General features: G+C 48.8%; 1 protein-coding gene across 2 annotated transcripts in view; it reads right to left on the reverse strand.

The window, feature by feature from the left end:
• LOC143103965 (ras-related protein Rap-1A-like) overlaps window positions 1-16,266 on the reverse strand; it is a 30,347-nt gene that overhangs the window by 10,679 nt on the left and 3,402 nt on the right. For both annotated transcript variants that reach the window (XM_076267855.1, XM_076267856.1), the window contains exon 2: window positions 340-428. In XM_076267855.1, coding sequence (XP_076123970.1) covers window positions 340-396 — 57 coding nt within the window. In that variant the 5' untranslated portion in view covers window positions 397-428. The remainder of the gene's footprint in view (window positions 1-339; window positions 429-16,266) is intronic.

Consider the following 16,266-nt stretch of genomic DNA (forward strand, 5'->3'; position numbering starts at 1 on the left):
AGGCCACTCATTGATCATTAAATCAGGTCTCTATCAAAAACACACACACAGGCCACTCATAGATCATTAAATCAGGTCTCTATCAAAAACACACACACAGGCCACTCATAGATCATTAAATCAGGTCTCTATCAAAAACACACACACACACACACACACACACACACACACACACTACCAGAACCACACATCGGATAAAATGTGTGTGTCGGACTAGAGTCTTGAGCTTACAAGTAACAGTATGTGTGTACTGCTAAACAACACACACACACACACACACACACACACACACACACACACACACACACACACACACACACACACACACACACAACTCACCAGAGCGGACTTCCCTACGCCTCCTGAGCCGAGCACCACAAGCTTGTATTCACGCATGGCGGGGTCTGATCACCGGACAGCGCAGCAGTCTGGAACACACAAACACACAATCTTTAAAATCAAAACTTTAACAGTCAGAAGAAGGCCCATACTTCAGCTCAAACACATAAGACTCAAAGTGACTAAAGAGGAGAACACACAAACACACCTTTACAGAAAACACTCAATGAATCTGCAATAGAGACACACACGCTTACAGAAAACAGTGACATCATCCAGACCAGCCCTTTCAGATAAAAACCACGGTATGTGTGTGTGAGTGTGTGTGTGTGTGAGTGTGCACGACAGTGTGTGTGTGTGTGTGTGTGAGTGTGCACGACAGTGTGTGAGTGTGTGTGTGTGTGTGAGTGTGCACAACAGTGTGTGAGTGTGTGTGTGTGTGTGTGTGTGTGTGTGTGTGTGAGTGAGTGAGTGAACGAGTGTGTGTTTTCACAGAGAAACAATGGGAACACCCTTCAGTTTTACTTTAGAGCACAAAGCCTGATCTCATGAGTGGGGTGGAGTGGTTATGAGGTCCAAAACAGTGTGTGTGTGTGTGTGTGTGTGTGTGTGTGTGTGTGTGTGTGTGTGTGTGTGTGTGCGTACGAGCTCTTCTCAAACTAAGAGCAGCTGTTCTCTCAGACCAAGCAATGTGGGACCACACAGCTGCACCACAGGTTTGTCAAGATGACATCATCAAGCAGGGACGGCACCAGGGTTCGTCAAGATGACATCATCAAGCAGGGACGGCACCAGGCCGATCACACACACAAACACTCCCTACATGCCCAATGGCAGATAATCAGGGCAATGTCCCCTCGGTCTGACTGTTTCTTTTACATAATCTGGCTGGACAGTAGTCCAAGTGTAGCATCTCAGCGTGCACGCACGCACACACGCACACACGCACACACATGCGCACACACGCACACACACGCACACACACGCACGCACACACATGCGCACACACGCACGCACACACACGCGCACACACACACGCACGCACGCACGCACGCACGCACGCACGCACGCACGCACGCACGCACACACGCACACGCCGTGTTTGGGTCCGTTTCTATGCGCCATGGCTTTTAAATGGGGGTCCTATGGGCTTTTGAAGCAGCATGTCTTTACAGGGCTACACAATACTACTAGTACACACACACACAAACACACACACACAATCACTTCTCCACTAGAGAAAGGGCTCTGAAGATAATACCAGGCAGCATCCCTGCTGACAGGCATCAGGGTACTACACAGAGACACACACACACACACACCATCCCTCCAGATAGATGCATCGGGCAACTGTACACACACACGCAGGCATGTATAGACGGGCACGCACACACTCACAGGCTCCATCTCCGAATCTACCACTGGGGATTCCAAACACAATACAGGAACATTCACACTATTCTGGGAACGCATGCCGGGCACACACACACGCACACAGGCACACACACACACACACAGGGAAAGCATGCCGCACATTCTCTCTGTTCCACACACACACACACACACACACACACACACAGCCATATAAGGGCAGTGGCGTGAGGCCTGGCTTCCCTGTGGTGTCTGATGGTCTCTGAGCTACAAACATAACACAGCTCGCTCCCCTCACACAAGCTCACACTCACACACACACACACACTCATTAGTCAAACAAATGGGACGCTCAGGAGAACAGATTCCACACACGTGCCGACCCACACACTCAGAGTAATATGACATCAGAGTTTGGTTCCCCTGCTGCTAGGGACAGGCCTTTCACCATGTAAGGCAGAAAGAGAGAGAGAGAGAGAGTGTGTGTGTGTGTATTCATTTTAGCTTGTGTTATCTCATACACCACTGTTCCTTGAAAAGGGTCCCTTGCAATGCAATGCACACATACGTGTGTGTGTGCGTGCGTGCGTCCGAAAGTGAGAAAGAGAGAGAGAGAGAGTGAGAGTGAGAGAGAAAGAGATAGAGAGAGAGTGTGTGAGAGAGAGAGTGAGTGAGAGTGTGAGAGAGAGAGAGAGAGAGAAAGAGAGTGAGTGAGAGAGAGCGAGAGAGAGAGAAAAAGAGAGATCAGGTCTGAACACACTATTCCATCCTGTGGGAGAGAGGTAATCTAGCACAGGACAAGGCGTGGCACACCCAGGAGAGGAGCAACCAAGTGTGTGTGTGTGTGTGTGTGTGTGTGTGTGAGGCATAGCACACCCAGGAGAGGAGCAACCAAGTGTGTGTGTGTGTGTGTGTGTGTGTGTGTGTGTGTGAGGCATAGCACACCCAGGAGAGGAGCAACCAAGTGTGTGTGTGTGTGTGTGTGTGTGTGTGTGTGTGTGTGTGAGGCATAGCACACCCAGGAGAGGAGCAACCAAGTGTGTGTGTGTGTGTGTGTGTGTGTGTGAGGCATAGCACACCCAGGAGAGGAGCAACCAAGTGTGTGTGTGTGTGTGTGTGTGTGTGTGAGGCATAGCACACCCAGGAGAGGAGAAACCAAGAGAGTTATAGGAGAAATAGATGGAGGATGAGAGATGGTGTCTGTGAGTGTGTGAGAGATAGAGTGTGTCTGTGTCTGTGTGTGTGTGTGGGGGGGGGTCCTTTTCAGTCTAAATATTTTCCCCTTTTCACCAGGACTGACAGAGCAAACATTCCATGGGCCCATCCACTCTGAGGTAGCCTGCCCTGCCCTGACGTTATCCACAAGCTGTTGACATTGACCAGCAGCTAAACTCTGACAAACCAGCTGTTTTGAACCATTAGCTTCGCAGTCAGAATTCCTTCCATGCTATGATTTATGTGAGGAGTTCGGTCTCTGCAACTGAACAAATGTACAGTTCATATGGACTTTGAAAACACAATTGCGCTGCGGTGTTCATGATGATGATGACCAATAGTGAACACCGGACTGAATTAGGATTTGGTCAACCCTCTTCTACGCAGCAACAACAACAATCCTGAGATGACCGTCCACGCACAGAGGGGTGGGGCGGTGCGGAGAGAGAGAGAGACCGGGGCGAGGAGAGAGAGAGAGAGAGAGAGTGGGGCGAGGAGAGAGAGAGAGAGAGAGAGAGAGGGGCGAGGAGAGAGAGAGAGAGAGAGAGAGAGAGAGAGAGAGAGAGAGAGAGAGAGAGAGAAAGAGAGAGAGAGAGAGAGAGAGTGGGGCGAGGAGAGAGAGAGAGAGAGAGAGAGAGTGGGGCGAGGAGAGAGAGAGAGAGAGAGAGAGAGAGAGAGAGAGAGAGAGAGAGAGAGAGAGTGGGGCGAGGAGAGAGAGAGAGAGAGAGAGAGAGAGTGGGGCGAGGAGAGAGAGAGAGAGAGAGAGAGAGCGGGGCGAGGAGAGAGAGAGAGAGAGAGAGAGAGAGAGAGAGTGGGGCGAGGAGAGAGAGAGAGAGAGAGAGAGAGTGGGGCGAGGAGAGAGAGAGAGAGAGAGAGAGAGGGGCGAGGAGAGAGAGAGAGAGAGCGGGGCGAGGAGAGAGAGAGAGAGTGGGGCGGTGCGGAGAGAGAGAGAGAGAGCGGGGCGAGGAGAGAGAGAGAGAGAGAGAGAGAGTGGGGCGAGGAGAGAGAGAGAGAGTGGGGCGGTGCGGAGAGAGAGAGAGAGAGAGAGAGAGAGTGGGGCGAGGAGAGGCTGTGTGAGTTCTGAACACTTGATGTACAGTAGGCCTACTTGAAATAACTGAATAAAAAAGGGGCGCATAGTTAGACTGGAAATATCTTGGACCCAAAACCAAAAGATATTTACAGTCTAACTAGTCGGGCAGATTTTTTGTTGCACCCTGGAACCCTGCAGAGGGCTGGAATCTTCTTGCCCACTGAGTTTGGAATCTTCTGGAATCTTCTTGCCAACCGAGTCTGAAATCTTCTGGAATCTTCTTGCCAACTGAGTCTGGGTGCGGCACAGCTGTTGGATACCTTTACTTTAGGAAGTCTCTAACTGGACACACACATGCACAGACACACACGCTAGGGCTGCACGATATATCTAAAATCTATCGTTATCGCGATATCAACACTTGCGATGGACATACCGCAAAGATTACTTAATTTTCGATACATTTTCTGAGCCGTGCGCATTCCATACAGTCTATGGTGTATTCACATTCTGAATGTCAACATATTTTACCAAACTGATGCGGTCATGCAGCCCAAGAAGCCCGTCCCCTACCAGTTTAGGTGTGTGGTGTTTTAGGTGTTAAAGCGGGAGCTAAGTCGTGATGGCTGAAAATAGTGAGTCGAGCGAGGTAGGCTACACTTGGGTGAAGAGGAATTAGTGACTAAAAGGAAAAGCACGTCTGTTATATGGGAATATTTTGGTTTTATGAAGGATGCCGTGTTACAAACACAGCGCAAATGCGTCCTTCTCCACCGTGTTAAAATAAACAATTTCTTTCGTTATCGTTATATCAGAAGTTGTCTTTCACTGTCGGTAAGGCTTGTATTTCATGATTTGCATTTAGCAAAAGCCCCAGACAGCAGCACAGAGGTAATCAGGATTCGTTATTTGTAAAAGTTGTTTAACCTACTTCTGGACTGTGCGATTGCAGCCCAATTACTTTCACTTTCCGCTGCCCTCGTAGTCGGCATGCCGGTAGCCTAATAACGTGGGATGCGCAGCGTACTGTATGAGGTTACAGACTGAGATGATTGCCGCGATATAGCTTAAGTAGGCCTAGCTTCTTTGCTAGGCCCATCGAAGGCTGGCAATGTGGAATATTCCGCTGGTTGGTGCACAAGTGTTCAGATTGGCTGTCCACCCGTCTTTTATGAGGATTAGGAGCAGATCTTCCACACAACTTCGATAGCCTAGTCAGTAGGTCTCTTAGCTGTCCACTTTCATCAGGCCATATAGGCTACATTATATTTTATATTATTTAAAAATTATACATTTATTTCTGTAATTAGCCTATTTACCCCCCCCCCCCCCAACCCTACAGTGTATGTTTGCAGCAAGCAGAATGAAAAAAACATTAAATATACTGCTCAAAAAAATTAAGGGAACACTTCAATCATACACTGAATCACTCTGTCACTGTTTGGTTCTGAGCACAAGTAAAACTTTTGAGGCGAGTGTTTTATTTTGCAAGAACTGTCAGACATTCTGTGAATGTAGTTTGAGAATGGAGAAAAGGGTGGAAGGTTTCAAAATATGTGTGGAAAACCTTCATTGAGCAGTATATTTAAATATCGCAAATTATATCGTTATCGCAGTACTCAATAATGGTATCGCATATCGCATGTTTTCCTAATATCGTGCAGCCCTAACACACGCACCGACACACACGCACGCACGCACACACACGCACGCACGCACGCACGCACACACACGCACACACCTGAGCCAATGCAGGTGCAGGGGAAATTACTTGTGCTTCACACACAGCTGTGTATGTAATTATTCAGGCAGCTGGCATTTTAGCTGTAGCTACACGAGTGTGTGTGTAAGCATGTGTATGTGTGTGTGCAAATAGTAAGCAGGTGTAAGTGTGTGTGTGTATGTGTGTGTGTGTGTGTGTGTGTCTGATGTTACACTGGGGGAGGTGATTATTAGCGGATTTCATTATAGTACACTACATTACATTACATTACATTTACATTACATTACATTACATTACATTTAGCAGACACTTCTTGACCAAAGTGACTTACATATGTCAGCTATATTACAAGGGATCACATTGTCCCCGGAGCAACTTGGGGTTAAGTGCCTTGCTCAAGGGCACAACGGTGGAAGCCGGGAATTGAACCGACAACTTTCAGGCTACTGCATGCTAGCCCAGCTCCTTAACCACTACACTACCACCGCCCCACACTAATTTCATTACAGCACACATCTGGGTGTCTTGAGGCCATCGAAGTATGCTTACTATGGCAACCCGCTGCCCTCCACACACACACACACACACACACACACACACACACACACACACACACACACACACACACACACACACACACACACACACACACACACAGACAGACAGACAGACAGACAGGCACACACACAGACAGGCACACACACAGACAGGCACACACACAGGAAATCAGGGGTTGGGGAGAGGAAAAAGATGATGCACAGGGAGAGAGACGCAGCCATCTTGGAAATTTGAACTCCAGGTACTCAGGGTTTGAACAAGCTGACATGTAGGAAGACGACTTCAGGCGGCGTTCCGATTGCAACTTCCTGCTTGTAACTGGGAATTATGACGCACGAGTACAAGGTCAGGGAGAGGAGGAAGCCCCTGTGCTGGTCCCAGAGCTACGGACCGATGACCAGACAATTATCAACTCAGTTCAATAGACAGAGCTACGGACCGATGACCAGACAATTATCAACTCAGTTCAATAGACAGAGCTACGGACCGATGATCAGACAATTATCAACTCAGTTCAATTGACAGAGCTACGGACCGATGATCAGACAATTATCAACTCAGTTCAATAGACAGAGCTACGAACCGATGATCAGACAATTATCAACTCAGTTCAATAGACATTTCCCACCTGAGATACACCTCTGACAGCTCACCAATTGCCCTCCAGAGCATGTGTGTGTGTGTGTGTGTGTGTGTGTGTGTGTGTGTGTGTGTGTGCATGTGTGTGTGAGAGAGAGTGACACAGATGATCAATGGTCCTTGAGCTGAAGGCCTCATTTCTGGAGAGGGTGCAGAAAAACAGAAACACAATCGTGTCTGTTGCCCACTCATCGACCGGCTTCTGCTCTCCCCAGCCGCCCAACCCAAACCCAGCCTGGGTCAAACTAACACAACAGGCCCAGACGACAAAACATGAAACTTCAAATTCTTATTTTCTTTTTAATAATAACAAATACAGCTTTTATCAAAACCTGACTCAAACACCATTCTAAAAGTATCGGGACGGTACTAATAAGATGGGGTCATTACCCTGAAATTAAAAAAAGGTTTTACGATACCTCTCTAGTATCTGTGCACGCGCACACGCACACACACACACACACACACACACACACACACACACACACACACACACACACACACACACACACACACACACACACACACACACACACACACACACACACACACAACCCAGGAGTGGTGCTGTTCATGCACATCCTGTCATCTTCTCCAGGATCAGCAAGGGCTCTTGTCCACTATATATGTTTTAGAATGGAGGGCTTCAACCTGTGAGGTGTGTGTGCATGTGCATGTGTGCGTGCGTGCGTGCGTGCGTGCGTGCGTGCGTGCGTGCGTGCGTGTGTGTGTGTGTGTGTGTGTGTGTGTGTGTGTGTGTGTGTGTGTGTGTGTGTGTGTGTGTGTGCGTGCGTGCGTGTGCTTTTGTTCGAGTCGGAGGCCTGCTTGTCCTTTTCAGTGGAGAAAACTGAGCAGAGCATACAGGAGATTTACAGCCAACAGAAACCACACCCAGAGAAGAATGAGATAACCTCCGCTCCTTGCCAAGACACACACAAAAAAAAAAACACACGCACACACACATAAAATGCATACATATGCGCGCACACACACACACACACACACACACACACACACACTTATAATGTGCAATCACAAACACTAAAATGCATGCGCACACGCACACACAGTGCAGATGGTCATGAACTAACTGATCCCCAGGACCTGCCCATAGTAACCCATGCTGCTGGGTGGTGTGGTGTGATGTGATGTGATGTGTGAGTAGCGATTTTCTGTTTCCCGAACACCACAGATGCAGTTAACACACAGAGCGCACGGGAGATGTGGATTATTATGGGATATTGTGCAGAGCCAGCCCTTCTCATCGCTCACACGGCCTGCTCTATTCATAGCAGACACACACACACGCACACACACACACACACAGTGCAGATGCTCTATTCATAGCAGGCCAAACCCAGAGTTCCGCACCTCTGGAGATTCAAGGGCAGTTTCCAGGAGAGGACAACATCAGATAGCAGCATCATCAACAACAACCAACCAATCAGATAGCATCATCAACAACAACCAACCAATCAGATAGCACCATCAACAACAATCAACCAATTAGATAGCATCATCAACAATATCCAACCAATCAGATAGCATCATCAACAATATCCAACCATTATGGGAAGCTTTTGGTTCCCCTTGCGTCTGATTTTACTGTAATTCTGTAACAATCTGAGGCTCCTCAATAGGCCTATTTTAAACCCAGATGAGCTGAAAATAGCCTGCAGCTGAACTAAAGGCTCCCGGCTCCCACTTCCCCTTCAGCAGGCAGGAGCACATGACTCCATAGAGCCCTTTTCATCAGCTGAGCATCCACACAATGAGAAGCCCTCAGACTCAGCGCTTAGCTCACCCTCACCACCCCTAACCTAGCTCACCACCCCCACCTCACCCTCACAGTGCCCATGGTAACACACATGGCCTACCTGAGACTAGGCCTGTCACGATAACAAATTTTGCTTGACGATAAATTGTCTCAGAAATTATTGCGATAAGCGATAATATTGTCGTTCTGAGAATTTTCCTCGGGAAGAGGAAGACGGCCCACTTGTTGTGTTTTTTTCCCCCAACTGGGAAAACTGCAGCGGATGATTGGTATCGGTATACTTCTCACGCGGCTCTTTAGCTGCACTCTGTGGTAGGCTACGCCAGTAGTTCCGCCTCCCCACACACCATGCGACTGACAAGTGACTGACATGAGGGTTCACTCATGGTTACTCTAAGGACCCGAGAGAGAGAGAGAGAGGGAGAGAGAGACGAGGAAAACAAACAAGCATGCAAATGGCATTTATCGTGGCCAGAAAAATTATCGAGCTAATTTTAATTATCATGCGATTAATTGATTTATTGAATATCGCGACAGGCCTACCTGAGACCGAGGAAGAGGAAGAGGGAGGAGGAAGAGCAGGGTTCAGATCAGACAGAGGTTTCTCACTGGGGCACTGGATCCTCCTGCAGCGTGTGTGTGTATGTGTGTGTGTGTGTGTGTGTATGATCGGTGTCCTAACAGCACAGTGTGCCCAACTGTGAGTGTGAGTGTGTGTGTGTGTGTGTGTGTGTCAGCAGTTAATGTACCCGAGTATGAGGATGTAGATTTGGATGGGGGGGGGTGCTGGGGTCTCTGACTCAGCACAGGATGCTTGAGTGGCGGGTGCTTTATCTCTCAGGACACACATCGCTCGGGACAACTACCACCAGTTGCCATGGCGCACAGATAGGAGCCATTGGAGTCTGCCATGTTCGTTGGCCTTAAAGGCCGCTCGTGCTGGTGCAGAGATAGGGCTTTTAAAAAGCACGAACACATAGTTTTCCCTTAGCGATGCGCACGCACACATAGTTTTCCCTTAGCGATGCGCACGCACACATAGTTTTCCCTTAGCGATGCGCACACACAAATAGTGTTCCCTTAGCGATGCACACACACACAGTGTTCCCTTAGCAGGTAACTTTAGGCGATGGCCACTGTTCTGGATGCAGCATGTTTCTCTCAGGACAGGATATCTAGGACCGCGCGTCACCAGGTCATTTCTAGGACCGCGCGTCACCAGGTCATTTCTAGGACCGCGCGTCACCAGGTCATTTCTAGGACCGCGCGTCACCAGGTCGTCTCTAGGACCGCGCGTCACCAGGTCATTTCTAGGACCGAGTGTCACCAGGTCATTTCTAGGATTGAGCGTAGGGCTGCACAATTAATCGAATTTTAATCACGATTACGATTTTGGCTTCCCACGATCAAATTTGCGTGATCGAGCGATATTAAAAATGCGTGCTCTATCCATAGAACCAACCTGGCAACCCATAGAACGCTCCGCTACAAAACAAATCAAGCGCTCCTTAAACTTGTCTGACCATGTGCCTGCATGCAGCCTACCAATGACAGCTGTTCCCTGCACTGCTCAGCCTGATGCATTGCTCAGTTTGGATGCACTGTGGACTAATAGCATTATGTTAACTATTAGTAGGCTAGTTAGATTATACAAAAAAACGACGATCAAAAATCAAATGTGTGGTATGTGTGGCGCAGCAGAAGGCCAAGAGCTTGTCCCCCGAAACGGTCATCCGTTGTTCGAAAATATTTCGGATTTCAGGCAAGTGAAGTTAACCAAAAACATAAGCAAAGCAGGGCTCTCAACTCATACCGTGAAACACATCACATGACGTAAACCACACCTTTTTTATCACGTTAACTTTTAGTCCTTGTTTGCTTCCTCCGATACAGCCTATAATAAGAGTTGTACTAACGACGGGATCCGTAAATTTTTTCATGTATTTTATAAGCTACATGTAACCTACAATGCATATTTGTTTCAAGACAGCCTACGCAAAACGAGTGAACAATAATGAAAATGTAGCCTACGTCAGTGGTTTACATATCAACGAATGACTAAACCAAGGGTGTCCAAACTGCGGCCCTCCACGCACTTTAATCCGGCCCGCCGAGCATTTATTAGTTTATCATAGGCTGCTCGCTATTTCTTTCCAGCGATAGACGACGTTGTGGTCAACTTTAGGCTACTGCAAACTGCTTTACACTCTTCTTAGACAACGTTTACAATGTCAATGTCAAAACAGCTTGTTACATCGAGATAGATAGTATCTCCATAGCAGCAGATCTAACAATGTTATGCTACTCCATTTGGGAACGTATTTGAGTGCACGAGAGGGAGAGAGCGCGATGGCAACAGTAGTTCCCACTACTGACCATTATAAACTGTAAGAGGGCACAGCCATAGGCACAGCACTAGCCATAGCAAAGAGTCTTAAAGTGACAGCATCAAAAGTATTTCTTAAGAAATTCAGTTGTCATTTAAATAATACAAATACATATATTTGCAGTAATTTAGGGGAGTAAATGTGAAGGGAAGAATTTGGATGAGCCAGATAGCAAGTCCAATATGTTTAGGGAAAAAATATTTTTGTCACTAAAATTAATTAATAATCGTGATAAATAATCGTGATCTCAATATTGATCAAAATAATCGTGATTATCATTTTGCCCATAATCGTGCAGCCCTAATTGAGCGTCACCAGGTCATTTCTAGGATTGAGCGTCACCAGGTCATTTCTATGATTGAGCGTCACCAGGTCATTTCTAGCGCTACCTCAACAACAGATTCAGTCCCACCGCTCCCCAGAGCTACACGTCAGTACACAGACTATTACAAATACACACTCCATACACAGTCTGCTTTAGTCACATCTCACACTCACACACACACACACAGGTATGCATCTGCAATGTGGAAATGAATACTAAACACCTCCATCACGTGGTGTTCTGGGGCAGAGCAGAGCTGTCCTTAAGTGAGTTTATTACGAGTATGACTTAATCAGCGACACAATGCAGAGCTGTCCTTAAGTGAGTTTATTACGACCTTAAGTGAGTTTATTACGAGTATGACTTAATCAGCAACACAATTCTCTCCATCTCTCCCCACATTTGGCCTCTCTGCATTCTCTCCATCTCTCCCCACATTTGGCCTCTCTGCATTCTCTCCATCTCTCCCCACATTTGGCCTCTCTGCATTCTCTCCATCACTGATCGGAGTGCACACGGGGCCAAACTGCTAGCAGATGCAGGTATGCCGGGGGGGGGGGGGTCAGGTGGAGATAGGAGAGAGGGGGGGGGGAGATAGGAGATAGGGGGGGGGGGGGGTAGGAGAGAGGGGGGGGGTGGAGAGAGAAACAAAGGAGGAGGGAGAAAGAGACATGCGACAGAGTGAGAAAGATGGAGAGAAAATGGGGAATGAGAGAGATGAGAAACAGAGAGAAAATGGGGAATGAGAGAGATGAGAAACAGAGAGAAAGATGGAGAGAAAATGGGGAATGAGAGAGATGAGAAACAGAGAGAAAGATGGAGAGATGAGAGGAAATGAGAAAGGGGGATGAGTGAAAGAGAGAGAGACATGACCAGCGTGGGGTTTCAGTTTGACAGAGCTTCAACACTATTCAGAGAATGCCACAAACACACAGACCAGATTAACGGAAAAGTCTGAAGCCAGCACAAAATACGCCTGTTAGATTAACGGATATGTCTGAAGGACACACACACACACAGCTCTGCTGATGGATCTGATAGTGAGCATCACACAGGGTCACAGGGTTCGGGGAGAACGGCACGCCTGACGGCCGAGCTCATTCCACCAGGTGGGTTTGCCCTTATAAGGTCACGGCCCTCGAAGTGCAGATGCACTAAGAATGCCCGAGACAGACTAGTCAGACCGTCCAAAACACAGCCTACCCTCTAACATGGAGTAGTAACTAACCTGGACTAGTCAGATCGTCCAACACACAGCCTACCCTCTAACCTTGACTAGTCAGACCGTCCAACACAGAGTACTAACTAACCTGGACTAGTCAGATCGTCCAAAACACAGCCTACCCTCTAACCTGGACTAGTCAGACCGTCCAACACAGAGTACTAACTAACCTGGACTAGTCAGATCGTCCAAAACACAGCCTACCCTCTAACCTGGACTAGTCAGACCGTCCAACACACAGCCTACCCTCCAACACAAAGTAAACACTCAGCAGCTGTTTCAGTCAGGGTGAGCGGAGGACAGATGTTGCGCAATGGAAAGGGGAAGCCAGCCATCCCCCAGCAGCCATCTCCCCCAGCAGCCATCTCCCCCAGCAGCCATCTCCCCCAGCAGCCATCCCCCAGCAGCCATCCCCCAGCAGTTTCAGGGGCACACAGAGGCACCTCGCCCGAATCAGGTGCTTACTTTTCCCCCTAAACACACAGAGGCACCTCTCCCCAATCAGGTGCTTACTTCTTCCCAAAAAACGGGTCACAGGTTCCTGGGCTGGAAAAGTGGCAAAATAACGACCCTCAGAGGAACACACTCACGCCAGCACTCACACACTACAGGCAGACAGTGTGAGGTTGTCCAGAAACACTCACACACGTCTCCAGTGAGGGTTAGTCACCAAAAAGACACGTCTAAAGAAAGAAACAGAAGAATCAACAAGTCAATGAGGACTGGGGAAGAGAGAGAACAGGAGGGAGGAGAGGAAGAAAAGTGTGAAGAGTAGAGAAAGAGAGAAGAGGGGAGAGGAGGAAGAGAAGAGAGGAGTGGAGGGGTGGAGAGGAGAGGAGGAAGAGAGGAGAAGATAACTGGACAGGACTGAGCAGCCTGACCACGAGGAGGATGAATCATTTGGGAAGTATTAGCATTAGCTCTCGTTTACACACACACACACACCTTCTCATTCACAGCTCCCCACAAACTAATCCCACGAGGAAAACTGGAGCACTGGAACAACACGTCACACCCAACACACTCTTAACACTGAAACAACACGTCACACCCAACACACTCTTAACACTGGAACCACACGTCACACCCAACACACTCTTAACACTGAAACAACACGTCACACCCAACACACTCTTAACACTGAAACAACGTCACACCCAACACACTCTTAACACTGAAACATTACGTCACACCCAACACACTCTTAACAATGAAACAAGACGTCACACCCAACACACTCTTAACACTGGAACCACACGTCACACCCAACACACTCTTAACACTGAAACAACGTCACACCCAACACACTCTTAACACTGAAACAACACGTCACACCCAACACACTCTTAACACTGAAACATTACGTCACACCCAACACACTCTTAACACTGAAACAAGACGTCACACCCAACACACTCTTAACACTGGAACCACACGTCACACCCAACACACTCTTAACACTGGAGCACTGGGAAAGCACATTATACAGAGGGCTCAGACAGTTCAGATGTTACAGTCCACAGGCCTTGGCTGGGGGGGGGGGGGGATATGGGGCTGGGGGGGCATCCAGACCCCCTGCAGTCAGAGAGGGGGGGCAGGAACAGGAGGAGGAGGGGGGGGGGGTGACCTGGAAGGCAGCTTCAGTGCTCCAGTATCCTAAAGCCAGTGAGCCACACATGTCTGGATTAGGGTAATCTGCCAGGGGGGGGGGGGGGGTGTCTGAGGCAGGGCTGGGTGATTCGGAAATCTTACATCACTCCTAAACACACTCAGAGACTCACAGGCCGTGTGCGCGTGTGTGTGAGAGAGAGACTTTCATTATGAAACTTTGGTTCTGGTCCTCGCAGACGGTGCACGACGCACACGACACACACACACACACACACACACACACACACACACACACACACACTAAGCAGCTTGGGTCTTAAAAAACAGCTCGACGGAAAAGCCTCTCTCCACTGACTTCATAAGAATGAGTCTGTGGCCAAGCTAGGTCCAGTCCCCTTCTCTCCCCTCCTCCTCTCTCTCGTCACCCTCTCTCTCTCCTCCTCTCTTCTCTCCTCCTCTCTCGTGTCCCCTCTCTCTCCTCTGTCACCCCCCTCTCTCTCGTTCCCTCCCGTCTCTTCTAGTCCCTTTTCCCTTATAAGGAGAGTCAGCTGGGGCTCGGGGCTGGGGCTCGGGGCTGCACCCCCCCCCCCCACACACACACACCCAGGAGACCAGCTCACTCTCACCAGGGCCTCCAGCATCCCCACCACTGCACTGCACTGCACTGCACTGCACTGCACTGCACTGCACACACACACACACACACACACCCCCACCACTGCACTGCACACACACGCACATCCACTCCACTCCACACACACACACCTGATTTGGCTAAATGACCAGCCAATACAGTGACACAAAGAGAGAGACTGAAGTCATCTATTGCCAACAGACAAATCTACATCTCTCTGTGAGGTGTCTGTGAGAAGACCTCAGAGAGAGAGAGAAACAGAGAGAGATAGAGGGAGAGAGAGCGAGAGGGAGGGGGAAGGAGAGAGAGCTAGAGAGCTGGAACTGAGAGTGAGAAACTAAGAGCAATCAGAAACCAGCACCGCTGAGAAAGAGTTGGGCACTTCCTCTAACCTCTCAAGAGTCTTAACCTGAGCATGGGACAGTTGCCCCTAGTATCTCTCTATCTATCTATCTCTCTAGTATCTATCTATCTATCTATCTCTCTAGTATCTATCTCTCTAGTATCTATCTATCTATCTCTCTAGTATCTATCTCTCTAGTATCTATCTCTCTAGTATCTATCTATCTATCTATCTATCTCTCTTAACCTGAGCATGGGACAGCTGCCCCTGCAGCTCCTGAGGACCTCTGCCAAAGTCCTTTTAGGCAAGTCCCTCCACTCGGCGGCCATATAGCAACGCTGTTTGGGCACTCATCGGGCATCCTACTCAACAGAAATGCACGTGCGCAAGGCTTCACGACACCAATCTTGCTCCAGCGGCGAGTTCACAAGACATGATTGGCAAGATATCTTCACAACACACCATATGATTGGCTCAATGTATTCACATGTCGACGTTTTGCCGCGGAAGGGGTGGGATATGTGTAGATAACGGCCATATTGGCGTTACAAACTAGCCCCATGCATTTCTATGGAGGGTGTTTTGAGTGCTGTGTCTCCTCATTAGCAAGTCTCTGGCTCCGCTGACCCCAGAGGGGGGGTGCCCCTGCGGCCCCTGATAACCTCCGCTGACCCCAGAGGGGGGGGTGCCCCTGCGGCCCCTGATAACCTCCGCTGACCCCAGAGGGGGGGTGCCTACAGCTCAACCAGGGGAAAGCCCCCAGCCATCCTGACTGCCCCCCAACCACGCGCACACACACAACTGATGCTCTCCTGTGTGATCTTAAACCAGAACACCATTTCCAGGTAACCTGGTGACTGAGAACCAAAGTTTCATAATGAACTGTAACTGCTCTTAGATGTCAGAAGCACGCAAGCCCCAAGACCAGAACTTTCTTCTAAAATACCCTAACCAGCCTTCATTGGGGTGCTGAAATACCCTAACCAGCCTTCATTGGGGTGCTGAAGGACTAGGTTGTGTTAGTGGTTCACACTGTGAGAGCAGAGGAGTGTGTGGGCTAGTGGTTCACACTGTGAGAGCAGAGGAGTG

Source organism: Alosa pseudoharengus, unplaced genomic scaffold (assembly GCF_046254945.1).
Source record: "Alosa pseudoharengus isolate Yale_2024_CS ecotype anadromous, Long Island Sound unplaced genomic scaffold, YU_APseudo_1.1 YU_APseudo_1.1_scf_5, whole genome shotgun sequence".
Lineage (NCBI taxonomy): Eukaryota > Metazoa > Chordata > Actinopteri > Clupeiformes > Clupeidae > Alosa > Alosa pseudoharengus.